General features: G+C 36.6%; 1 protein-coding gene across 5 annotated transcripts in view; it reads right to left on the minus strand.

Annotated features, from left to right (window-relative positions):
- DLC1 (DLC1 Rho GTPase activating protein) overlaps nucleotides 1-25,147 on the minus strand; it is a 479,654-nt gene that overhangs the window by 266,927 nt on the left and 187,580 nt on the right. For all 5 annotated transcript variants that reach the window (XM_070598490.1, XM_070598489.1, XM_070598488.1 and 2 more), the window contains exon 4: nucleotides 18,684-18,824. In XM_070598490.1, the coding sequence (XP_070454591.1) occupies nucleotides 18,684-18,824 (141 nt within the window). The remainder of the gene's footprint in view (nucleotides 1-18,683; nucleotides 18,825-25,147) is intronic.

Genomic DNA, 25,147 nt, shown 5'->3' on the forward strand with positions numbered 1-25,147 from the left:
ACATTAAATATTAGGATTTCTAAGAATCATCAGTGCATTGTTTCTCAGAAGCCTCATGAGGGGTCAGAGGTAGAGAAAGGTTTATCTTAAAGAGATTTTTAAGTGTGGCTTTTGTCTGATGGAAGAAGCCCTAATAAGACACACAGGAGATGCACAAAGTTCTAAAGAGATTGCAGAAACACTTCATTCCAGATCCAGAGATTCAGAGACAGTGCAAGACCAATAGAGGGCTTTGACCCCAAACCTCTATATGCAGAAACCAAGACGAGAAAACTACTCAGTTACAAAAGCAGTCTTTTCATAAGAAAAAGGAAGAATGACTCAAAGGGCAAAATCAAGATCTAAGAGGGTTGAACCAGGAACTGTGGAGAATCATTCCCAGGAAGTAGTAGGAATGATTCTTAGTCAAGAACCTTCAAGTATATGCCATATTGCTTTTCAGAATTTCTATAGACCAGTGACTCTTATGTACATCCCATATTCTCCTTTTTGAATGGGAGGGTTGATAGTGGTTATACTGTATCTGTCATACCATTGTATGTTGGGTTTGTTCACAGGCCTTCAGGTCAAGAGGAACTGTGATCAAGGGGCTGTACTTGAGGAACCATACCTGGGGTGTCTCATCTGAGACTGGATATGATTTCTATGAGAAAACCTTGAACTTTGCAAAGATGCTGTGACGAGATGAGTCTTCTGGGGGCCTTTGGAGGAGGTGAAGGTCTTAGTGTATGGGAAAGACATGATTCATTGTGTTGGCCAGCCTTCAAGATGGCCCTCAGTAATTCTCAGTTTCATAAGCAAGCCCATGGTTTAGGCTCTTCCCACATAGAACCAGAGCTAGTCTGTGTGACCAATAGAATATAGCAGGTATGCCAATTTGACTTCCTTGATTTCTTTTACTCTCTCTGGGGGAAGCCAGATGCCATGTCACGAGGACACTCAAACAGCCCCACTGAGAGACCCACCCAGAAAGGAAGCAATTTTCTGGCACTAATCTCCCCGTCACATGAGTAAGTCAATTTACAAATGGATCTTGCAGCCCCTGTAAAGTTTTTAAATGACTGCATCCCAGCAGAGACCTGCCTGTAACCTTATGAAAGAACTTAAGCTAGAACACATACCAGAGTTTCTCTCAAATTCTGAACTTATTAGGAACCATGAGAAATAATAATTAATTATTGTTTTTTTAGGCCACAAAGTTTAAATATGATTTGTTTCATAGTAACAGATAACTAAAACAGCAGGTGACAGATCCTTAAATATCTTCCAGACCCATGGAGTATTCATGTTTATCTGGAGAAAACTTCTTTGTTCTCCTTGCCCTCGCACCTCCCATTGCATAGTTGCTAGCAAGTGATGTATGGGGTGAGCAAGAAAGGAAAAGAAAGCTAAACCCCCAGCCTCCAATCTTCCCTGGCTGCAGGCAGACACCTGCCTTTAGCAGGACACCACTGGGAGAGAGGGGAGGAGCCTCATAGGTAAAGGAAAACTGAAATGCTGGTCACTATAGAGATTGAACTTTCTCATTTTTGATTCAAGACTGCTACATTTGGAAATTTAAAATGATTGTATTACTTAAGACTACCTAGTAAGAGTTATCGGAGTCCCTGAGATTTTGTCTAAGGAAGGAGAACAGCAGCTGATATGGGCATCTGTTGTGGAAGGTGGAAGAGAAAATTAATTTATTTTGTGATTTCATTCCATTCGGTAGTGCATATTTAACATAAGATTACGTTTTTAGAAAAACAATAAAACAATGCAAAAAGACATTAAGAAACCTTACCTTAATAAAACCTCCTCTGCTAGCCTTTGTCTTTCCTTCTTTCCATTATTACCAAAAACATCCTGGAAGGATGTACATTTAAAATGGGTATACTTTATTGTATGTAAATTATACCTTAATAAAGTTGATTAAAAAACATTGCTTTTTCTCCTCATACCTACTTCTGCTTCTTTATTCCCTTAGTCAATGACCTTATCGTTGTCTTATTTTTTCAAGATATAAATCTTGAATCTGCTTTTAATTCTTTTCTTTTTCTCATCCTGTGCAAAAGGTTAATTTTCAAACTCTATGAGTTCTTCCTCCAGCAGTGTATGTGAATCCACATCTTCTGTCTTCCCTCTCATTGCTTCTTTTAGGTCCTCACTCTCCCTGGCCTGACCTTCCCACACAAATTTCTCTGCTCTTCCTCATTCCCTTTGATGCCCCCCACACTCTCAATCCATTTTTCTGCACTTTTAGAGTTCTAGTTCCTTAAAATATAAATCAGATCATTTGATTTTCTTGTTTAAAAGCCACTGCCACATTTCCTTTAAGGTAGATTTTTTTTTTGGCAGGGTATTGAAAGTTCTCCCCAAACTTACCCAAAAGGCTATTCTAGCCACATTTTCTGCCAGGTGTAGCTATGTACACCACACTTTACTCAAATTAGATTACCCAATATGCCCCGAGCATCTCTGATGCTTTTTTTTTAATGATTTGCACCTGAGCTAACATCTGTTGCCAATCTTCTTTTTATTTTTTCTTCTTCTTCTCCCCAAAGCCCCCCAATACATAGTTGTATATTCTAGTTGTAGGTCCCTCTGGTTATGCTATATGGGACGCCGGCCTTAGGATGGTCTGATGAGCGGTGTTAGGTCGGCGCCCAGGACCGGAACCAGCAAACCCTGGGCTGCTGAAGTGGAGCACAAGATCTCAACCAGTTGACCACGGAGATGGCCCCTCTGATACTTTTCACATGCTCTTCCTCTTCCCCTTTCTTCACCTGGCAAACTCCTCATCACTATTAAAGACCATATTCCATTGTCAATTCCTCTGGGAAGTCTTACCTAAGGGTTCCCACCTTCGCTCCAGAACTAATACATTTCTTTTAATCCTTATGTTTGGTAATAACTTTAATCTGGTACTTATCACATCTCTTCATAACCACGTGCTTGCCTATCTGCTGCTTGCATCACAGAAGGCACCTCATGAAGGTGAAGGCCGTGGAATATCTGGTGGAAACTGCAGAGCGACTCCCAGATTTCCTCCTCAGGGTCAATGCACCAATTCCTCTGCTGCTGGGAATAGTGGCTGCCAATGGTTGCAGCTGCTTCTCTCTTTGGGAAATGCCGCTGGCAGCAAGGAACAGCCTCTCTCAAGGTTAGTTTGCTTTCTAGGGAGAGCCTAAGACCCGTGATTGGCTGGTACAGAGACACAGAAGTCCAGGCCCCTTGCCTCAATTTGGGACAAGTCTGAAGGGCCACCCAAGCTCCAGAGATCTCCGTAGGATCAACCGAAGCCACAGTAGTTAACTGCATTGCAGCTCAGCCAACTCTGCCCTCTGAGCCATTGGGCCGTCCTCACTTCCGTACATGTCTATCTCCCGAGAGCACTCATCAATAAAGCTTTTCCAGGCAACTTTTGGTCCCAGAGTCTGATTCCAGACATTCCAATCTTGTCACCCTCCTTTTTTTTCCCTTACATTCTTTCCCAGTGCGTAGCACAGCGGCTTACACATAGCCAGAGTAAGTTCTTGTAGTTTTTTGGAAAAAAAAAAAAATTTGGCTTCATAACATTAATGTTCATAATATTAATAGTGTTAGGGCTCAGGTACATTATAAATTGCAAAGGTTTTTGTTTATTAAAATGTAGAATAAAATTCCTTAAAGACATGAATACATCGGTTAGACACATTACACATGGCTAATAATGTTCTTTACCTTTTGATTAAAGTAAGGTGTTCGAATACCTAATAAGTATAAGAAAAATTCAACATTACTGGTGTTAGGAAACTTCTCTTTAACAAATACGGAATTCCTTTTTGGTCTATGTAAGTATATGATCATGCATTGCTTAACGATGGGGACATGTTCTGAGAACTACGTCTTCAGGCAATTTCATCATTGTGGGAGCATCATAGAGTATACTTACAAACCTAGACAGTATAGCCTGCTACACACCTAGGCTATATGGTACTAATCTTATGGGACCACCACAGTGTATGCAGTCCATCACTTATTGAAATGTCATTATGTGGCGCAAGACTATAAAAGAAAGTATTAAAAATGCAGACAAAAATATACAAAGAGTGTATGTATGTATATATGTAGAATTATGTATGCCTATCATAGTGTTATATATAATATTGCACTTAATACAGAAAGAAAAACTAAAAATTTGCTACAAGTAGGGAAATGATTGCACATTTTTGATACATTTACAAAATCCCAAATGTAAAATTAGATAACGTAGTTATTTGTTTAGGAAATATCTCTAAATGGAAACTCTACTAGTTATGAGTTCTAAATGTTCATCTATTAAAAATTACTTAAAATTCTGACTTTATTCTTCAATAGAAACAAACCAAAAGGAAAAAAAAAGTCAGAGGCTGGACCAGTGGCATAGTAGTTAAGTTTGCATGCTCTGCTTTGGTTGCCTGGGGTTTGCAGTTCAGATCCCAGGCACAGACCTACACACCGCTCATCAAGCCATACTGCGGCAGTGTCCCACATATAAAATAAAGGAAGATTGGCACAGATATTAGCTCAGGGATAATCTTCCTCAAGCAAAAAGAGGAAGATTGGCAACAGATGTTAGTTCAGGGCTAATCTTCCTCACCAAAAAAAAAAAAAAAAAAAAAAGGCAAAGGCAAAGGCAAAACTCTTGATCTACAGTCTAGTGTCTGAAATACAGAATTTAATGACTGGGCCCATATAACCCCAGACCTGGGCTAACCTGAGTTGCTCTGTTCCAGAGTCTACTGTCTCTCACACTTTTTTGTTTCTTATTGCCCCCCAGACTTGAGGACTCAGTGATGGTGAAGCTTTAAGAATGAATATGTTACCCTGGCAGCAGGGAATTTCTGGTGGCTGCCTCACAAAGATGCTCTTGGAAATGATGTAGACATATATTACAGGCTGCCTGTGCTCACAAAAAAAATTCTTCAACATTTTCCTCACCCATATAATTTGTTTAGTCTGGGAATTAAACAAAATTTATGCTATGGATTGATCAAAGAAGATCTTATTCAAAGGTCAACATATAAAAGAGATTAAAGTAAATAAGTTTGGCTGGTGCAGGTGGAGGGAGGCAGTTCTGGGGCTGCCACAGGGTGCACAGTCTCCACGGCACTGATTTATTCCATTATTACTGCCTGTTCGCATGATTCTCTGCACTTCATATTATGAGTAATTTGGTAAATTCCCATTCAGTGAATTGCTATAATATCTATACAGAAATAGGGACATCAAAGTGAATCAACAAATCCCAACCACAAAATAAAATGGATAAAGCAATCTATGGTAAAGACAAAACAATTAGAATTGTGTTCATGAGCATCCATTAATTTTCCTTTAAAGGAATTTACTAATCCAGAAATCATCTGGATTATACTAAGCTGTTACAGAAGAAAGAATAGAGAATCCCTAAAAATTGGCAATGGCAACAATAATTTGAAGAATTTGAACTATAGAGACATAACTGACCTACCTAATACATAGATATAAGCACAGAGAAAGAAGCAAAACAAGGAGGCAAAGGGATATATTTCAAGTAAAGGAACAGGACAAAACCCCAGAAAAAGAACAAAATGAAACGTAAATAAACAATCTACCTGACAAAGAGTTCAAGCAAAAAGCCATAAGGATGCTCACTGATCTTGGGAGAAGAATGGATGAACTCAGTGAGAACTTCAACAAAGAACTGGAAAATATAAAAAAGAACCAATCAGAAATGAAGAGTACAATAATGGAAATAAAAAATTCACTAGAAGGACTCAATAGCAGAGTAAATGATACAGAAGAAAGGATCAGTGAGCTGGATGAAAGACTAGAGGAAATCACCCAAGCTGAACAGAAAAAAGAAAAAACAATTAAAAAGAATGAGAACAGTCTAAGGGAACTCTGGGACAATGTCAAGTGCACTAACATTCGTATTATAGGTGTCTCAGAAGGAGAAGAGAGAGACAAAGGGGCAGAGAATCTATCTGAAGAAATAATAAGGCTATCATAAGGAATAAGGAAATCATAAGGCTATCAACTGACTTCTCAGCAGAAACCTCAGAGGCTAGAAGGGAGTAGCACAATATATTTAAAGTGCTGAAAGGAAAAAATGTACAGCCGAGAATACTCTACCTGGGAAAGTTATCATTCACAATGGAAGGAGAGATAAAGAGTTTCCCAGACAAGCAAAACTTAAAGGAATTTATCACTAAGAAACCAGTCTTACAAGAAATGCTAAAGAGACTTGTTTAAGTGGGAAAGAGAAGACCACAAATAGGAATAAGAAAATTAGCAAGAAAAAAAAGTAGTAAAATCACTGGTAAAGGCAAAAAATTCAGTAAAGGTACTAGATCAACCACTTACGAATCTAATATGAAGGTCAAAAGACAAAAGTACTAAAATTACCCATTTCCATGATAAGAGGGTAACAGATACAAACACGCACACAAAAAGAGGTTGGATGTGATATCAAAAACATAAAGTAGGGGAGAAAGGGAGTAAAAGACTAGACAAAGGTATGAAACTAGAAATCAACTACAGGAAGAAAATCAGAAAAGCCACAAATATGTGAAAATTAAATGAAATACGACTGAACAACTATTGGGTCAATGAAGAAGTCAAAGGAAAAATCCAAAAATAACTGGATACAAATGAAAATGAAAATACAACATGCCAAAATTTATGGCATACAGCAAAAGAGATTCTAAGAGGGAAGTTTATAGCAATACAGGCCTACCTCAACAAACAAGAAAAATTTCAAGTAAACAACCCAACAGTGCAGCTAAAGGAAGTGGAAAAAGAAGAACAGAGCACCAAATCAGTAGAAGGAAGGAAATAATAAAAATCAGAGCAGAAATAAATGAAATAGAGACTTAAAAAACAAGAGAAAAAAAGTCAATGAAACCAAGAGCTGGTTCTTTGAAAAGATAACCAAAGTTGACAAACCTTTAGCTAGACTCACCAAGAAGAAAAGAGAGATGCCTCAAATAAATAAAATCAGAAATGAAAGAGGAAAAATTACAATGGATACTTCAGAAATACGAAAAATTATAAGACAATACTACGAAAAGCTATATGGCAACAAATTGGATAATTATAGGAAATGGATAAATTCTTAGAATCATACAACCTTCCAAAACTGAATCAAGAGGAAATAAAGAATTTGAATAGACCAATCACCAGTAAGGAAATCGAAACAGTAATCAAAAACCTCCCAAAAAATAAAAGTCCAGGATCAGACAACTTCCCTGGTGAATTCTACCAAATATTCAAAGAAGACTTAATAACTATTCTTCTCAAACTCTTCCAAAAAAGTGAAGAGGAGGGAAAGCTTCCTAATTCATTCTATGAAGCCACATTACCCTGATATCAACACCAGCCAAGAACAACACAAAAAAAGAAAATTATAGGCCAATATCACTGATGAACATCGATGGAAAAATCCTCCACAAAATACCAGCAAATCAAATACAGCAATACATTAAAAAGATCATACACCTTGATCAAGTGGGATTTATTCCTGGGATGCAGGGATGGTTCAGTATCAGCAAATCAATCAACATGATACATCACATTAACAAAATGAAGACTAAAAATAACATGATCATCTCAATAGATGCAGAGAAAGCATTTGACAAGATACAGTATCCATTTATGATAAAAACTCGGAATAAAATGGGTTTAGATGGAAAGTACCTCAACATAATAAAGGCCATATATAAAAACTCACAGCTAATGTCATTCTCAACGGAGAAAAACTGAAAGCTATCCCTCTAAGAACAGGAACCAGACGGGGATGCCCACTGTCACCTCTCTTATTTAACACAGTATTGGAAGTCCTAGCCAGAGCAGTCAGGCAAGAAAAAGAAATAAAAGGGTCCAAATTGGAAAAGAAGAAGTGAAACTGTCACTATTTGCAGATGACATGATTTTATAAACAGAAAACCCTAAAGAATCCACTAAAAATCTTTTAGAAATAAATGAATACAGTCAAGTTGCAGGATTCAAAATCAACATACAAAAATCAGTCGCGTTTCTATACAATAACAACAAAGTAGCAGAAAGAGAAATTAAGACTACAATCCCATTTACAATTGCAACAAAAAGAATAAAATACCCAGGAATAAACTTAACCAAAGAGGTGAAAGATCTGTACAGTGAAAACTACAAAACATTGTTGAAAGAAATTGAAGAAGACACAAAGAAATGGAAAGATATTCCATGCTCTTGGTTTGGAAGAATTGACATAGTTAAAATGTCCATACTTCCTAAAGCAATCTACAGATTCAATGCAATCTCTATCGAGTCTCCAACAACAGTTTCTACAGAAATAGAAGAAAGAATCCTAAAATTTATATGCAACAACAAAAGACCCCCAATAGCCAAAGGAATCCTGAGAAAAAAGAACAAAACTGGAAGTATCACACTCCCTGACTTCAAAATATACTACAAAGCTATAGTAACCGGAACAGCATGGTGCTGGCAAAGAAACAGACACATACATCAATGGAACAGAATCGAGAGCCCAGAAACAAACCCACACATATATGGAGAGCTAATTTTTGACAAGGGAACCAAGGACGTACAATGGAGAAAGGAGAGTCTCCTCAATAAATCGTGTGGGGAAAACTGGACAGCCACATGCAAAAGAATGAAAGTAGACCATTATCTTATACCATGCACAAAAATCAACTCAAAATGGATCAAAGACATGAATGTAAGACCTGAAATCATGAAACTTCTGGAAGAAAACATAGTCAGTATGCTCTTTGACATAGGTCTTAGCAGCATATTTTCAAGTACCACATCTGACCAGGCAAGGGAAACAATAGAAAAAATAAACAAATGGAACTACATTAAACTAGAAGGCTTCTGCACAGCAAAGGAAACCATGAACAAAATGAAAAGACCAACTAACAATTGGGACGAGATATTTGCAAACCATATATCTGATAAGGGGTTAATATCCACAATATACAAAGAACTCATATATCACAACAACAAAAAACTAACAACTCAATTAAAAAATGGGCAAAAGATCTGAACAGACATTTCTCCCAAAAAGATATACAGATGGCCAACAGGCACATGAAAAGATGTTCAACATCATTAACTACCAGGGAAATTCAAATCAAAACTACAATGAGATATCATCTCATGCTCATCGGAATGGCAATAACTAACAAGACAGGAAAAAACAAGTGTTGGATGTGGAGAAAAGGGAACCCTCGTACACTGCTGGTGGGAGTGCAAACTGGTGCAGCCACCATGGAAAACAGTATGGCCATTCCTCAAAAACTTAAGAATAGAACTACCATATGTTCCAGCTATTCCACTGCTGGCTATTTATCCAAAGAACATGAAAACATGAATGTGTAAAGATACATGCACCCCTATGTTCATTGCAGCATTATTCACAATAGCCAAGACTTGGAAGCAACCTAGGTGCCCATCAAGGGACAATGGATAAAGAAGATGTGGTATATATACACAGTGGAATACTATTTAACCATAAGAATCTATGAAATCTGGTCATTTGTGACAACATGGATGGACCTAGAGGGTATTATGCTAAGGAAATAGGTCAGAGTGAGAAAGTCAAATACTGTATGATCTCACTCCTAAGTAGAAGATAAAAACAACGACAAACAAACACATAGAGACAGAGATTGGAGTGGTGGTTACCAGAGGGGAAGGTGGGAGGGAGGAGGACGAAAGGGGTGATTAGGCACATGTGTGTGGTGATGGATGGTAATTAGTCTTTGAGTGGTGAACATGGTGTAATCTACACAGAAATTGAAATATAATGATGTACACCTGAAATTTATATGATGTTATGAACCAATGTTACTGCAATGAAAAAAAAAACAAAAAAAGAGTATGAACTATTGGTTCAAAAAAATAAAAAAAAACCTAGCACATAAAATGTTCATTAAATACCCAGAATAGTCAGGAATATCAATATTTTTCAAGTGACATGTCTTAGGACACCACGAAGATTAAAAGTAGATAATTTCCTTACTTTCTTATTTTTGTTACATGACTCCAACTCTTTAGATATGTGATACTCAAAATACTCAAATACTTGGTCCACATTTTAATTTTTCCATTTAGGAATCTGGTACATGGTAGACAGCTCAAAACTTTACTCAAGAAGGACCTTTGTGTAAACTTTGTATATCTGCTATGGAACATTCGTGTGGAATCCCTGATTAAACATCTCAAATGACTTCAACTGTCTTTAAGAACTGAGTAGAGAGGCCATCAAATGCCAGGGGTTGAATTAATTATCAAAGAATCAAAGTAGAGAAGTAGGAAAAAATGGGAACGTATTGAATATGCCATTAGAACTTTGGAACAACTAGGTTTGAAATGAACAAAGTGAGAACTCTGTGAAAATGACTTCCTGGTTATTATTACTGCTCAGGGCTATGAATTATATTCTTGGTTGCTGTGATGTGGCATGCTGTTGGCTTGCCATTTTACATTGCCCAGAAATAACTGGAAGTTGTTATTTCTCTTGGATGAAAATATGAGCTGGATTCGAGAAGTAACATCTGCACATGGAAAAACTAAATTTTTCTCATTGTAATGATGATAACATACAAAAGTACTATTCATATGACCAAATCGTAGGTTGCCTAGATGATTTTTAAAAATTGGTTCTTGTCCTAAGGAAATCTGTTCAATTCTAACTCTTTCCTTATTCATGTGTGTTCCATTTTCCCCAGTTTCTTTTCATTTCAAAAATTCTGCTCCAGACATCTAATTAACCAAGTTATTATAAACTAAACACAAACAAGATAGAAAAACAATTTTGCCAACTCAAAAAATTATTTAAATACCATGTGGTCACAGAGTAGTAAGGATCAGTATATCTGGGTACAAATTATATTTATTCTTGGCAAAATGAAACTCCTCAAAGAGAGATTCAAAGTGAAAAGCTTACATGAGGAGGTCATTGTGGAGATCAAATAACGTATCCCAAATAAGACTGTCACGAATTAACATGTAAATGAATTGGAAACAGATGTCAGTATCTTTAAACACAAGAAACGAGAGAATTTTGAATTTATTTTAAATATAAAAGCAAATGGCTATGAAAAATATTTCGATTTTTCAAAGCCCAAGGCTAGTGAATTACGTACTTACTTCAAAATCCAGAATATGTGACTGGAATCCTCTATGCTTTAGAATCATAGAATTCTAAGAAATATCTCATTACAATAATCACAGAATGATTTCCTTTTTAGAAATATTTTTTTCCAGCTCTTTGGTGGCTCAGTTTTTCTTAAAACAAAGCTATAAAATAAATTTTGCCTGATTTTTCCTTTTCATAAACAATGAGGATTTTAACAGACAAATATTTCTTTAAAATACACATACTTTAATGTTATTCCTTAGCTATGTCAAAGTTAAATGACCACATTTAAAAGCATTACAATCAAAGGCATTTTTCTAAGACTATTACATTTTGTTTGCATTTATCAATGGTAAGCTGTACTAATCCATGTTTTCTTGATATTTCAGAAGAGGCTGACTAAACTTTGTTTAAAAATTTGATCTATGTCATTTTTTCCTTTACTATGCTGACAATTTTCTTTACTTATCATATGTGGCATTGTGAAAAACTGTTTAAATTCTAGTCAAATTTATACATTACTTTGCATTTTTTCCCCAAAGACTTCAGTAAAAAGAAATATTTGCAGTTTCTCTTTGTAAAAAAGACAATGCTTTTTCCCTCTATTTTATTTTAACTATGGGACAGCATTAGGGAAAATTACCAGTTTTGTAAAAAATTCATCTGACAAACATTTAAGCAAAAATATAGTATATAATTTCCTGATAAAACAAAATAGAAATATTACTAGAATTTTGCATATCAATTGGGTTTTATATGATACTTTAAAATGATGTGGTGCCTATTTAATATGTCACAAGCAAAATGACTTTAGCTTAATGACCGTATGTACAAGATACGTGATTGCACTTTGATGTAAAACCTGGTTTACCCTGAAACTATTACGGGGAACCCCTGATGGTTTTTCTTTTCTTTCTTGGATCAGTTTTAATTTTATTGATATGCTGTGCATTGGGACAAATGTGAATGACGTTTTATGGTTCCATAGCAGAATCAATTTTCACTGAATACCCATGAAACATAGCTAATTTATTGCAAAGGAGATACTGCAGAATTCTCCACTAGGAAATACACTCTGACCAAGCAATTCCTGTCAATGTGCCTGAAGCGTCTTATGTGTAACAAAGATGTTCTCATGTTCATCAGATCTCTTCACTAGACAACTGATGGAAGCGTCAGAACCTGGATAAGCGCTTCTTTATGGGGGGCTTGTAAAGTCTTTTGAGAATTGGATGAAGATATTGACACTCTTCTCATGTGTAAATGCTGACGGGCATACGTAATGTAAAATACAATCTCAGGAGGTTCAGTCACCCTCCTAAATTCCCCCACGGATTCTAGGTTGAATTCCTCTTCTAACCTTGTGTAGCTAATTCATCACAGATTAACGTCATACTCCCAATCAGACTGCCCCTGACATCTTTAATAAATAACTCTCTATCAAAACAATGTTTATGGGCTTTATAATTTTTATTTTTAAGCAGCCTTACATGGAAGTCCTTCTTTTACAGAAGTAACAATTAACAAGTCGGTTATTGGTTATAAAAGGTGCCCATTAACCTCTGTTCTTCTCACTTTATGAGCTTTTCTCTTTTGAAACCCTTTCTCAGATCTTCCCAAACTTCAGATCTCCTACCCCAGATACAGACACCACCTAGGTCCATCCCTAGGAACAGACGCCACCACACAGTCTATACCCAGGAACAGTGAATAAATCTGCATTGGTGGTTTCCGTGTTTATCCTGAGTAATAGTCTTATATAAAATTAATAAATATATCATTAAAATTTATGCTGAATAATAATTATATGACTATATGAGAACTTCATAATTACTAATTTGGTTTCATCAAAAATTTAACCATATAGTTAAGAATTATTCAACACAGGCTTTTGGAAAATAACATCAGGGGATGGATATATACATATATAGACACATGCACACAAATATATGTATATATAATCTGGTGTATATGTATATATGTGCACACACACATATACGCATGTAAACACATATAGAAAATCTGCGGTAGATGGATGATTTAGAAAGTGATGTTAGAACGATATAACCTGTGCCGCTCTCGGATGAGTCACTGCTGTTCCTTGTTGTTCAATGAAGGTGTTCTTGTGCCCTTGGAGAATTCAGACATTAATGACATTTCGTTTCTGATATAGTAACATCTCAAGCCAATTTATATTGGTTTTGAAGACAGGAAGTTAGGATGTGGATCTCCGTAGGAGGCAGTGTGTAGGACTGTGGAAGATCCGGGTGCCCTCCGGGACCCATCTCTTACTAGAGACCATAGGCAACTCACATTAGCCATTGGAAGTCCCAGTTTTCTCGTCTGTGAACGCTAGGTAATAACACCATCTACCTCAAGGCTAATGTGAGGATTTGATGAACTAAGCCTTACAGGTCCATAATATAGTCTCTGCCGCATAGTGTGCACTCCATAAATGCTTGTTGTTTATTTTTTTTTTTAATTTTTGATGTTATTATTACATGGGCAGAAAATACTTTTCTCCATCATTACAACCCCGGTAAAACTTTGGAATCTTTCCTAAAGTTCACATTCCTGTAATCTCTGCTTTTACCATGTTTACATATAGATTCATAAAAATATTTTGAATGGCAAGTTATACTTCTTACATACAGAGTAGCCAAAAGACAGATGGAAAATTTCAAGAACAATGTAAATTACACCATTTCTCATTGGGTGAAAAAAGGGAAAATAAGATTCTGTTTTTAAGTGACAAACTTTAATAACATTTGTTAAAAATAACAATGTCCAAACTCATATATAGTGTCATCACCTCCTTTTCCTCTGACCTCAAAACATTTATGCTTTTTAAGGAGGATGTCGCTATTGATGAGTGAATGTCAGACCGGAAAGTTAGTATTTGATTCTGTGATGCCAGAGGGGAGAAAAATAATAGAGTGCATGTGAGTGCCTCACTGAGTTGACTATAGCATAAACAATTATGTTTGGGGAGTCACATGGAGCGATTTTTTTCTTCAACAATAGGTTAGACTGATCGTGCAATTTTTGGAATTGTCAGTAAAAGCAGTTCAAATATCTGGTTGACTGTGGCATTGAAGTCTTGTCTTTTCTTTTTGATGAGGAAGATTGGCCCTGAGCTAACACCTGTTGCTAATCTTCCTTTTTTTTGCTTGAGCAAGACTTGCTGAGCTAACATCTATGCCAATCTTCCTCTATTTTGTATGTGGGATGCCATCTCAGCACGGCTTGCTGAGTGGTGCATAAGTCCGTGCTCAGGATCCGAACCTGTGAACCCTGGGCCGCCAAGTGGAGTGTGTGAACTTAACCACTACACCACTGGGATGGCCCCATGGAGTCTTTTCTTTTTTAAAGTCATGTAGAAATGATCATGAACTTGTAGTCAGGACATACTGTTGAAGCTTTATTTTGGTCACTGTCTAGCAAACTTTAGGCAGGATTTAACCTGAACCATTCTTAAAAGGAGTTGGTGGTCCCTGGCTGGGCGGCATTCTGCCTGCCCTCAGCTCCCACCCCTCCAGGAGCTGCTGTTTCCCTCCTCATCCATGTCATTGCTATTTTGGTGGAATAATGAAAAGATCAGGGGTGTATCTAATCTGTGAAATTAGAGCTACTGTTGCCATCTTGAGCTGGAATAAGATACAGCTGTCTTTTTTTCACTCTGTAGCAATCACAATAATGAAGGTTAATAATTTCTGCTGTTTTTGATGTCTTCAATAAAAGGATTATTTTGTAATTCTAGTATTCAGTACATTCTGATATGAATGCCAATATATTCCGACATTCCTTTAGATAGTTTAGGACACACTCAGAGCTGGTCTGTCTAGCTGTGGTTGGAACATGCCCAGACCATTGAGGGTCTCATCACTGTTATTAGAATTTCTTTATCACAGGGCTACTAAAGGAGTTTCTGGGGGTGGGGAGGGGCATTTAGACTAAATTAAAAACATATCCTTGCATTGCTTTTAACAACGCTCTCGGTTATTCTGCACAGCAGAATGCTAGACCCTCCCAGCTCCTCCAGTTACTTATTTTACAAATAAAACTTGCTGTTTTCCTGGTCTAGCGCTTGGTCTCTTTCTTCGTAAATGTATGATTAATAGTGATTTAATGAACACCTCCACTTATCAGTATCTTTAGGAAAAACAACAATGACAAAGCCTCCGAGGTTTTAGTGCCCAGCTGTCAAATCTTTCATGTAACTGTCGTATATTAATTAATGCGGGAACAGCTAGGGCACTGAATACCATGGCGGGAGGAAGGTCTGTGTATCACTCTGCAGTGAATCTCAGCACTTCGTATAAAATGACGTAACCACTCATGGGTTGTTTGCAGAACCGTCTGGTATGAAAGGCATTGGGAGATTGCCTCAAATGTACGAAACAAAGAATTTAGGAGAGAAATGGAGGAGCTTTTTGACATGAAGCACTAGACCTCTTTTCTTCTCATGTGTTTTTTGGTAGTGGATATCCTACGCTGTAACTTTTTCATTTTTGTGTGAAATACATCTCAGAAATCTATTTTAATCCTCAATTTTCAGCGTGATATATACATAGCATTCATGAAAAATCTGAAGATTACTCATTGGTCCCATTCTAATAATAAATATAAAAGAAGAAATCTTATTGAAAAATAGGCACTTAGAAACCCAGAGACCTTACACACAAAACGAAAGCCAAATATTTGTGGTAGTTAGTCACCATTATAAATAGACTTCACAGCAGCAAATCAAACGTAACATTAAATAATTCTGAAATGAAAGTAAGCAGTCTGTAAAAATGTGACATTATGGAGCGGAAGGTTAGTTCAATTTAGGTGGATGCTAGAAGTAGGTGTTCTTATAATTTAACATTTCTATTTAATGTGAAAATGGAAATTTTAGTTCATGATGAAAAGAACAGCAGGGTAGGATAATAGAGTTTTTGTCTTTTCCCAAAGTAGCCAGACTGCAATGACACATCTTCTAGTCCCTAAGCTCCAAATCGAGGGGAAAAGTATCTGTTTAATCTCTCATAAAATAGGTAAAATTCTTCTTTCTAATATTCTAACCCAAAAACAACTAAAAACGTAAAACTGATTCATGGCCCAAGAATTATTTTCAAACTGTAGTTAAAAGGAAGCATTCAAAAGGATAACACCACCAATAACAACCAAAAATGTACACACGCAAATTCAAACAACACTTCCTCCCAAAACAAAGGCTGGTTTTCAAGCTACTTTTATTATAGGCCATTTACTTTAAGATATTTCCTGAAAGTTAGTTGCCTTTGACAGTGGAGTGTTTTTGTCCGGGTACTTTTTTCTCATGGCTGGCTGGAGAATTTTATTAAATTATAGTTCAGTAGCTGGACAGAGTTGCATGTCCAATTGTCTAACCCTACCTGTGATATCGCTCAAGATGTGTTAAGCAGTTTTTGATTGTCTTGAAGAGGAATATTGTGTTTGGAGGCTGTCAATTTCATAATGATTCTCATTAATCACTAATGAGTCTCGGCATCACTACGAGGCTGTGGTTTTGTGCTCAGGTAACAAGTTACACTTCAACAGCTAGACACATATTCATATCCAATTTTATTCAAATTTGACAACTTTTCAGTAAATAGCTGATTTGTGGTGCATGAAACAATGTTTCTGTTTAATAATTGATTTTAAGTATTTCTTAATTTTGCTTTGGGGTGAATAGTGTGGTCAATTGATATGGCAAAACATGAAAAAATTGATAAAGTACCCATCACAAACTACGCTGAGAGTTAAAGTCCTAGAAAAACTGATGGTTTTGTTTTTGATTCTAAAACTTTACTGAAGACAGCTACCATAAAATATATGTACATATCTCAACAGAAATATGTTGACCATATTTATAAACATGGGAGTATTGAAGAAAGTCTAAGAAACTGAACACAGAGTTGTATGACTTGTTACGAATTATAAGGTGGCCACACACTAAAATATGTATGTTACAAGGAAGAAATAGTGGATCCCAAGGGCAATTATTCTGAAGTAAAAGATGAACATGAAATGAATATCACAGTGAAAAGAACTGCTCTTCAGCATAATGGCAGGTACCTTAAAAAGTGAATTTAGGCATAAATACCTTTAAAAAGGGAATTCACCTTCCTTTCTGCTTCCTTCTTATTTGTCAGCCCCACCTCTGTCCCAAGTGTTCAAAAGGCCAATGTTCCAATGGTTCCCAAACCTTCAACTTAAATCTGTTGAGAGGCTTTTATCCTTTTCCTTAATAAGAAATGTAGTAAAATGGGATCACCGGGTTTCATATTTTAATTTTGTGTTTCAACCTTCTTTATGCATTATGAAAAAGAAGAGCACCATTTCATTGCAGTCTGTGCATTATTTCTGGCCCTTTTCAGTTTACCCCCAAATAGCATTGTGTAGATGTCATTGGTTCCTTCTATTGCCAACATATACAGCACCACCACATAGCAGGTCATTGCGTTTCACTGTTTCTGTGCTTACCTTCTTGTGCTAGACTGCGAGCTGTTTAAAGACAGAGAATATGTTTTATTGCTCTCTGAGACTTTTTCATCCAGCCTAATGCATGCCATATAGTATATGTTCAATAAATATTTATTCCATAAAAAAGAATGCTCTAGATGTTCCTGAAATTGAATATATCTACTACGTTTTAAATTCGGAGTATTCCCTTTTGAGTCTCATTTCAGACTTGTCTTTTATTTTCAAGGCAGGCAAACAAGCAATCCAAACTTGTTTCTCTGTGTTAAGCTAACATGGGCATTTAAAAAAATAATACGGCACTATGATTTTCACTAAACTAGGAAAGGTTATTTTGGAGCGGCTGGGACTTCAGATATTTGAAGTAGTAATTACTTCCTCCATAAATGTTACCTTTTAGAGTCAAATACTGCTTTCCTGCTGCAGTTCAACTTTTTACTTAAAGGAAAATGGCTTTTATTTACAATTCACCACGCTATAGTATTATATCCGGTAATTCTTTTTTATTTGCTTTGGTAGCATCATACAATCACTGAAGCATCATCATCATAATGACAGTAGCTTACATTTGTTCAATATTTATTTTGTGGCAAGCATTTCACTAAGCACTTTACATGTGCTATGTCATTTTAGACCCACATAAAATTTGTGGTGTGTGTGATTTTTATATATCTGTATCTCCATTTCTCTATCTATCGATTGGCTGGTCGATTGAAGCTTTGAGAGGCAATTTTCTAACCAGTAAGCTGTGTGGTCAGGACAATAACGCAGGGAGAGCTATCTTCAGATTTTGCATTCTTGGTTCTTTAAAGGTCTGTGTATCTAGTAACAAAATTGAATACCGTATTTTGCATAATTCTGGATCCATGACCTGTTTTAGTGAAGTACTTGTGTTATCATTTATAAAACAAACAGCGTATGTTGGGTTGTACTTAATTAAATACTATGAAGTCACTGCAACTAAAATTCTCAGCGTATTTCTTCTGTATTGAATGGATGTGATATCAACACTTACCTGATGATCATCCACATTTTGTCTTGAGACTGACTGTTATTATCATTTGTGACTTACCATAGACTTGGGTTTGGTTCCAGAATTGGCCACTGCTGTGGAAGATGGCAGGTCAGTGGACTCAGTGTTAGAAGACAGATTTATCTGAGTCTGATTTACTGAAATGGTATCTGCTCCGCTCTCAGATCCTGACTCCAGATCCTATTAAAAGAAAAGGAATTGACGTGAAAGGTGTGTACATGCTCTCTACATGCCTTTTCTCCCTGCCACCAACACTTTCCACCTCCTCCTTCTCCCAACACACATTGACCCACTAGAGAGTTAGGGGCAACTGACATTGACATGTCACCCATCGTCCTGCATTATTTTGTAATAACAATTATACTCTTCAGAGGGTTTGGTTTTAGAAGGCAAATACTGGAGAATGAAGTAATATACTACCTTGGTAATTTAACAGCTGATTGGGAATTGGAAGTGGCAGTAGTGGGAGCCAGCTAGGGCACTGCAGTGAGTCAGGAGGTGGAAGCCCATAAACATCCCTTGCTTACTGTGTGACCTTAAGTAAATCACTTAATACCCCTCATGTGGCAGGGTCATTGTGGGTGTCAAGCGGAAAGACAGTTGTCTCTTTTCCTCACCTCACTCAGAAATGCCCCCATCAGACTTCCATAGTGACATCTGCCACAATGGCTTGGAATCATTTAGCTCAAGTGTCTGTCTGTCTAATGAACTATAAGTTATCTGAGGGCAGGAACTATGCTTTGCCATGTGTAATTCAATTCCTTCATTTGAAAATGGGTATAACAATAGCATGCGCTCACAGAGTTTCCTGAGCATTAAGTAGCATATATGCAAAGTGCATATAATCGGCACTTGATAATTTTCATTAAATGTTAGCCATTACTACAAATATAGTTATTATTAATATCATTATGGGTTTTTTTTAAAAGATTTTATTTTTTCCTTTTTCTCCCCAAAGCCCCCCAGTACATAGTTGCATATTCTTCGTTGTGGGTTCTTCTAGTTGTGGCATGTGGGACACTGCCTCAGCTTGGTTTGATGAGCAGTGCCATGTCTGCACCCAGGATTTGAACCAACGAAACACTGGGCCGCCTGCAGCAGAGCGCGCGAACTTGACCACTCGGCCACGGGGCCAGCCCCATCATTATGGTTTTTTAATATCTAGTACACAGAACGTGGCTATGACTTGTCTACTAAGTGAATGCAATTACTCAGTAATCTCTTCAAAGACTGTGCATTCAATTTATCAAACGCTCCCTTCGTGTTGTATGGTGACCTGAGAGCACAGGGGAAAGTTAGGTATGAGGAGAACGCAGAGGGGAGGGAGTAAAGGTGAATATCACTCTACAGTTTTAACCTGAGAAAATTATGAGTTAAGTATCTTTATGTCTACTCTTTCTACATCTCAACTTTACCATCGCCCACATGGTGCATCTACCCTGAACCCTAACTCTCTGGCCCGATGCTATACCATTCTCATGTTTCTTAGTATGTTCCAGCCAAACTTGCTGTTTGTCAGTCTTTCCAGTCCACTAAGCTGGTTTCTACAGTGGGGACTATGTCTTTTCTTGTCCTTTGCCGCAGTATTTGCCTTTGCTGGCCCTTTCTTGTCACTCAGGTCTTAGTTTCAATGTCACTACCTCATAGAATCATCCTTTAACATTTCAAGCTAAAGTAGTTTCTTCCTTTCAACCTCCACAGCATCATTCTCTGTTTTATAATCCTATTACCTTGTTTATCTACCACATATGAATTATATCTAACCATCATCTTATCTATCTATCTATCCATCCGTTCACCCTTCATTCATCGCTTTCTCTAATCCTTGTCTGTCTCCCTCACCTGGAATCTATGTATCACAAGAGCAGAGATTCACCTGTCTTGTTCACTGATACATCTCCAGATCTTAGAATAGTGCTTGGCACCTAGAACATGATCATTAAATATTATTTTATGAAAGAATAACTAGACTTACAAATATTAATGTTTAACCAGCGAGGTAAAAGATCTGTACACTGAAAACTATAAGACATTGATGAAAAGAAACTGAAGAAGACACAAAAAAATGGAAAGATATCCCATGTTCTTGGATTGGAGGAACTAAAATTGTGAAAATGTCTATACTGCCCAAAGTGATCTGCAGATTCAGTGCCACCCCTGTCAAAATTCTAATGGCATTTTTCACAGAAACAGAAAAAACAATCCTAAAATTTGTGTGAGAACACAAAAGACCCTGAATAGACACAGCAATCTTGAGAAAGAAGAGCAAAGCTGGAGGCATCACAATTCCTGACTTCAGATTCTATTAAAAAGGTATAGTAATCAAACCGGTATGGTACTGGCATAAAAACAGACACATAGACCAATGGAATAGAATAGACAGTTCAGAGATAAACACATGCGTATATAGTTAGCTAATATTTGACAAGGAAGCCAAGAACACTCAATAATGAAAAAATAGTCTTTTCAATAACTGTTATTGAGAAAATTGGATATTCACATGCAAATGAATGAAATTGGACCCCATCTTACACCACTCACAAAAATTAACTTGAAATGAATTAAAGATTTAAATGTAAGATCTGAAACTGTAAAAACTCCTAGAAAAAACACAGTGAAAAAGTTTCTTGACATTGGTCTTGGCAACGATATTTTGGATATGACACCAAAGCACAAAGCATGATAAAAGAAAAAATAAGATGTACAAGTTCTGGGGATCTAATATTCAGTACGGTGACTATCGTTAACAATACTTGTTAATTATAAACCTGAAGTTGCTAAGTGAGTAGATATTAAATGTTCTCACCTCACACACACAAAACTGTAATTATATGAGGTGATGGATGTGTTAACTAACCTTATTGTGGTAACCATTTTGCTAATATACAAGTGGGTCAAATCATCACATTGTATACCCTAAACTTATACAGTGTTATGTGCCAATTATATCTCAATAAAGCTGCAAAAAAAGAAAAGAAAAAAGTGGGACACAAAGACAAAGAGATAGAAAGAAAGGGTACAAAAAATATACAGAGATAATGAATATGAAAAGTGTGTGTGTGCGTGTGTGTGTAAAACATATAACCCTAACTAAATTTCTCATGCCCTGAGTGATTTCATATCAAGGCCGTCTACTCCTCTTTTGCATGGAAAAGAGAAACAACACTTTACCGTAAGATAAATGTGATTCATTAAAATTTCAAATTGAATCAACATCAAATGCATAGTCATAAGTAGAAGGTAATTTATAAGCCATTTATATTTGACTTTTATGTATATCAGAAATCTTTTGTGTCAGTTTTGCCTTCCTGTTTATAATTTGATTAGGTAAACAACAGGGCAACTTTGTATCTTTCTAACAATACAGCAATTCTGAGGCAAAATAGTAAACAGTGTTAAAAGCTGCCATTTATTGAGTTTTTGCCTTTTAAAGACAATACTTTACAGCCATCTCTGCTTCCAGTGTTCACCAACTCTGTGAGGAAGGTACTGTTATCGTCACCTGATGGATGATGAAGCCAAGGCTAAGGTGAGTAACTTGACCAAATTCACATTCTGTGGCAGGGCTAGCATTAAAACTCAGATCTGTCTGATCCCAACTTGTAAGTTCTATCAAGGCAGCCTCCTTACATCTTTACCTCTACCTTTATTTTAATATTTTTTTTATCTTAAAGGCATTCTTAAAGACTTCAACCTATATTATTTTTTATACCCTTTATTATAGTAGAACTCACTCCACCATTTTCTCACAAATCGTCTCAAACTGAGGTCCCTGTTTCATTGTCTGTCTTGTCCTCCCTACTAAATCGTAAATTCACAGAGCAGTGTGAGGGTGTGGCAGAGGACGTTTCTCCTCTGAATCTGGGACAGTGCTCCTTGTGGACAATCAAGGTCATAATCATGCTGTTATAATCCCCTTATTCCATGGTGCAATTATCAAAAGGAATGGAAAGTGCCTGTGGAAAAATTTTTGATGATGAGAGAATGTTAAAATTAGCTTTAAATACCAAGGAACAGAAATAAAGAACAAGGAATGACCTAGAAAAACAGAAAGACCAAAAAGAAGTTTTGAGGGCTGCAGAATATGTCTTATTCATCTTGGGCCCAGTGCCTGGCATGAGTACATGGGAGAGGAAAAGGGAATTAACAAACTCTACATATGTACGCTGTGCCAGATCTGTGCAATATGTCTTACATACGCTCTTCCATTTACTGCTCCCAACAAGCCACGAGGTAGGAAATAATGTTTCTTTTTGTACATGAACCTCAAGTTGAGAAATTAGAGAATTTTCTTATGTTCTCAGGTATTTAGTTGTCGAGCTGGCATTTGAACCCAGGCCTGGAGACTCCAAAGTACATAATATTTCCACTCTATTATTTTGCCTATTCCGAGTATCTAGTGAAGTGAAAATTTAGATCTTTATTTACAGAATCAACCATTTTTCAGCAATGGTGGGGATATTCCATGAGATAGGGTGTGTAATATAAAATCCAGTTTACACTTTAAGTGGAGGCACAAGATTAGATGTAGGCAGATGTGGAAATCATTACCTGCCTTAGCTCCTGTTTCTGTTCTGCCTTTACCATTCAACAAAGAACCACATCTAGCAGGTAAGGGCTGTCTTGCTTTCTGAGACAGAGACTACAATATGGAGCTGTATTTAGCAGAAATATGGGCTGTGGTTTTCCTCCTAAATACATGGAGATTGAGGAAAGTTCAATGCAGAAGAAAAAGGGGAGAGATTAACAATTCACGACAGACAATTTTAATGAGAAAACATATCCCATGTTTGCATTAATGGCAAAAAAACTATTACAAAGGATCTCCTATTAAAAAGTATGGCTTAAAAGTTGATGAAAATGCATATGAAGCTTCTCTGCACACTTCATATGGAAACAAGATGAAAACATCTCTTCTCGCTGGTCTGCAGGGTATGGCTTGGATTGCTTTTCTTCCATTTGGATACTTTTCCTACTAATGTATGTGCAAGACACTATGGGAGCACCAGGAAAGGAGTAATTGATTCTGGCTAGGAGGACAGAAGGATATTTAAGGAAGACTTCTCTGTAAAGAAACCATTTGGGATGAATTCCGAAGGCTAAGAAAAAATTATTCAGGTTACAAACAAAAACAAAAATGTCATTTCTACTGGTTTTCTAAGTCGAAGTATTTAATTTCATATTTATTCATTAAAAAAATTTACTCAACTTATTTAAACTAAAAAAAAACCCAAAACTAGTTGACCCATTTCTCCCATTTTTAATTACAAAATTTTTTTTTTGCCCAAGCTATCAAACTACAATGGGATTAGAGTCAGCTAGAGAAGGCGGTATGATGTAGTGGTTAAATGATATGGCTCTGCAGCAAGGTTGGTGGGTTTGTATCCCAGATCGGGCACACACAATTACTAACTTCTCTACGCGGTTTACTCATCTAAAAAACACTGTGAGGAATTAAAGTGATAACATATGTAAAGGACTTAGAATAGTACCTAGTATATACTGAAGTTAGCCATTATTTTAATTGTTTAAAATTATTTACTTTGAATTATTTACTTTGAAATATTCTGCCCCACAGTTAGAATGAGCCTTGAAAAACTTCAGAATAAATGATAGAACTGTACTAATTAAAGAATTTTGAGACAGAATAGCTCTATTTTGGTGGGTGTTCAAATTTATACACAGGATTTTCCACCCCTTTGATCTTAGGTAACACAATTTCTTGACTTAATGTGTTGATTTTTGCACAACAAATGTAATAGAGTAATTGAAAAGGGATTCGTAGATTAATCATGAGTAAACTCTACCATCACATTTGGTAGATCTGTACAAACTAAGTCATTTAATATGAAGCTAATATAGATACATAAAGTGTATAGCCAGTCCTGGAATCTGTGTCTTCCAAATTTTATTTTGAGTGTCAAAATCTCAGAGGAGTGTCTGTCTTATATGAAATTAGTGCACAGTAGAATACATTAGTTCACAGTAGAATAAAATTCTCACCTCTGTCCTATTCATCGTATTTCACTGAGAGAATTTTAGAGTGTTTTCAAGTTACTCTCATCTAAATTCTTTCCTGCAGTATGCTGTGTTAGTTCAACCAGCATCCATCCATCCATCCACCCATCCACCTACCCAACCATCCATCTATCCATCCATCCATCCACGCATCCATCCATCCACACAGCACATATTTCTTATCTTCTATACCCAATGTAAACTTGTGGGGCACTGGAAATAAAATACTAAACAAGATAGACATAGCCTTGCTGATGGCATTTATAGCATATCAGAAAAAACTGAAAATTAGGGAAATAGCTGAAATGAAGAGGATTTGATCACTAGGAACCGTAATTTCCCAAGCTGACTGTCTTTTCTAACTAATAATAACCATTTTCTTTTGAATCCCACACTTCTCTAATGGACTCTGCATGAAGCATAGAATTCTTTGTGTCTTCTTTACAGAACACTATCAGGGTCACATATGGGTGGATGCTGCCATG

The sequence above is a fragment of the Equus przewalskii genome, chromosome 28, assembly GCF_037783145.1.
Source record: "Equus przewalskii isolate Varuska chromosome 28, EquPr2, whole genome shotgun sequence".
Classification (NCBI taxonomy): domain Eukaryota; kingdom Metazoa; phylum Chordata; class Mammalia; order Perissodactyla; family Equidae; genus Equus; species Equus przewalskii.